The sequence below is a fragment of the Chenopodium quinoa genome, unplaced genomic scaffold (assembly GCF_001683475.1).
Source record: "Chenopodium quinoa cultivar QQ74 unplaced genomic scaffold, ASM168347v1, whole genome shotgun sequence".
In the NCBI taxonomy this organism is placed as follows: Eukaryota; Viridiplantae; Streptophyta; class Magnoliopsida; order Caryophyllales; family Amaranthaceae; genus Chenopodium; species Chenopodium quinoa.
This window is the reverse complement of record NW_018743391.1, coordinates 3295496-3298063: the sequence shown is the minus strand read 5'-3', so window position 1 is coordinate 3298063 and position 2568 is coordinate 3295496. Positions and strand designations below refer to the sequence as shown.

Genomic DNA, 2568 nt, shown 5'->3' with positions numbered 1-2568 from the left:
TGAAACTAACAAAATTGTCTCTACATTAACCCTAAATTGGAAGTACAATTTAATTGCACCAAATTCCCGCCCTAATTTTGTAGAACCCTAAATTTAATTTATTTATTTTTTTGACATAAACCCTAATTGTAATATTCAATTGAGAAATTTAATCATCTACAATGCGAAATTAAAGATAATTCACCTATAATTGTGTTCAAGCATTGGATTTCATTGTTGTCTCTACCGCAATTGATTGAAACATTATAACCCCACCAACCCGAGATTCTTGTTGGAAAATTAAATATGGTAGTGCTACTTAAACTTTTTGTGTTCTTGTGCTAGTTCTAAAAAAAATATGGAGTAGTAGGTAATTGTTATCAAAAGTGGTTATTTTAAATGATAGTTGTTGACAAAATTTCAAGAGATTTTGGAGTCAATACTCATCATCTGTCTTTGTGGCTCTCCAAACACTAAAAAAAAATAAATCCAAGAGATCTTGAAGTCAATTCCGTGAAACATAACTGTTAAATCTTTTATCAATTCATAAACAATACGAATCGGAGTCACCGAGTGTAAATATTCATATTGCATACATAAAGTACAATTACTTATTACTTTATTAAGATACACACAATCAAACATAAAACAACAGCAAATAAACAGCCTTCTATGATCAGCTGTACATTTCGCAAATTCAAACATATTGCATACAACAAACGATAATAACACACCCGGATATAACCCTTAGGCCATCAATCGATCGGTAGTTTAATTTTCGACGTAGAGCTAGTCGATCACTTGTCATCTTTAAGGTGATGAGCCTCGATATCTCTAGAGACTGCAATGCAAAAGTCGATTAGCTTGGTAGGATAATGCCCTTTATCATCAATTGTATCAAACTCGGCGGTCCATTTCACTCCGGTTATGTCACCCATTGGAATCACTTGGACTGTAAGAGTGAAGGTCTTAAACTCGTTTAGGAGATCTCCTTCGATGATTTTGAATCTCACTAGCTTGTTCTCCTCGTCGATTACTTCCACTAGCTCCTTTGCAACACATTTTTTTCCGTCTGTAATTCATGGAATCACCATCGTTATTGAGATTTATTGATGTGAATGCAAATTGAATTTTAAAATAGCGCGAAGTAGGTTTGATTTTTGTAGCTAGTCAAGCCTTTCAACGAACTTAATTTAATTATAAGCCTTTTAACTTACTTAATTACACATAGCCCTGATTAAGGAGTTAAATCAATTAATTAATTCGAATAAGAGGAAGGATTAATAGTACTTCCTCCATTCTTTTTTAGCAGACATATGTTTATCATGTTTGTCAACGCTTAAACTTAATAATGATTGACAACTATAATTATATGATTATAACGAAATTCCACATAATTATGCTAAACTAGTCAAAGAAATTCATATACTACGTACAAACATCATATAATTGTAATAATGGATTTTGAAAATTACCGAGGGTATAGTTCCAATTAATGATAGAGCCAGGCTTGCCAAATTCACCGTCATGCACATCACAAGCATGAATATTTGAGGGTGACATGTCTGAGACATGGTGAGGCCTTGTGCTAAAAATTTCATGAAAAATATCACCATGACAATTTATATCAACTTCCACTTCCAATTTCCCTTTGATGCCCATTTTTGAGAGAGTAGAGTAGTGCAAACAAAATTAGAGATTTGTTGACCAATTATTTGTGTTAATAGCTCCCTTTTATAAGCGCATTAAATATTGCCTAGTATATTTTATTCTGAAAGGCCAAATATTTATATATATTAATTATATATTAATTTGTATTCTATGTTATGGCTGGTTATCGGCAACAACTGATATCTTCTTTTGTCGACCACACTAATATATTAATTATATTTAATTAATCTTATCGGAAACTCTTGACACTAATTCGCTTTTTTTGTGTCTGGCTCGTCTCGTGTTATATGAAAAAAAGTATTAGCCTCATTCAATAAATTTATCAAAATTTCCATAATTTATTGGTTTTTTTTTTCTTAAGGCTCTGTTTTCTTCACCTTAATTTTGCTGAACTGAAATTATTTTTACTGAATTGAAATTATTTTTGCTGAACTTAAATTATTTTTACTGAACTAAAATTATTTTTGCTTTATTTTTTACTGATTTTCTATTATAATTCTTCTTTAAGAAAACTGAATTTTACTGAACTGGACTTATTTTTACTGAACTGAAATTATTTTTACAGAATTGAAATTAATTTTACTGAACTGAACTTATTTTTACTGAGCTGAAATTATTTTCACTTAATATTATTTTTTTAAGGTGAATAGAACAGGGCCTAAGTGTGTTAAGTCATGTTAATTTTGTGTTGGGAATCTTAACAATAATTCGACCTTTTAAAGAAAAAGTGTCGTTTCATGTTGACTCATTTAATTAAACACATGTCGAAAACCTTGGACACAAACCCAATATATTTGTGGCCGGTTCGTATCGTATTGTCGTGTCGTGTCAACTTTTGCCACCTCTACAAACCAATATTGCACTTTATAAAAACTTATATATTACATATTTACATTATTAATGCTCAACCGTCATATT

General features: G+C 30.7%; 1 protein-coding gene across 1 annotated transcript; it reads right to left on the bottom strand.

Moving 5' to 3' along the window:
* Nucleotides 1–493: 493 nt before the first annotated feature.
* Nucleotides 494–1701, bottom strand: LOC110738812 (MLP-like protein 31). Its single transcript, XM_021919251.1, has 2 exons — nucleotides 1455–1701; nucleotides 494–1051 (listed from the first exon to the last, which is right to left on the bottom strand). The coding sequence occupies exons 1-2, from the start codon at nucleotides 1639–1641 to the stop codon at nucleotides 777–779; spliced, it is 462 nt and encodes a 153-aa protein (XP_021774943.1). The 5' UTR covers nucleotides 1642–1701; the 3' UTR covers nucleotides 494–776.
* Between the last annotated feature and the right edge of the window lie 867 nt (nucleotides 1702–2568).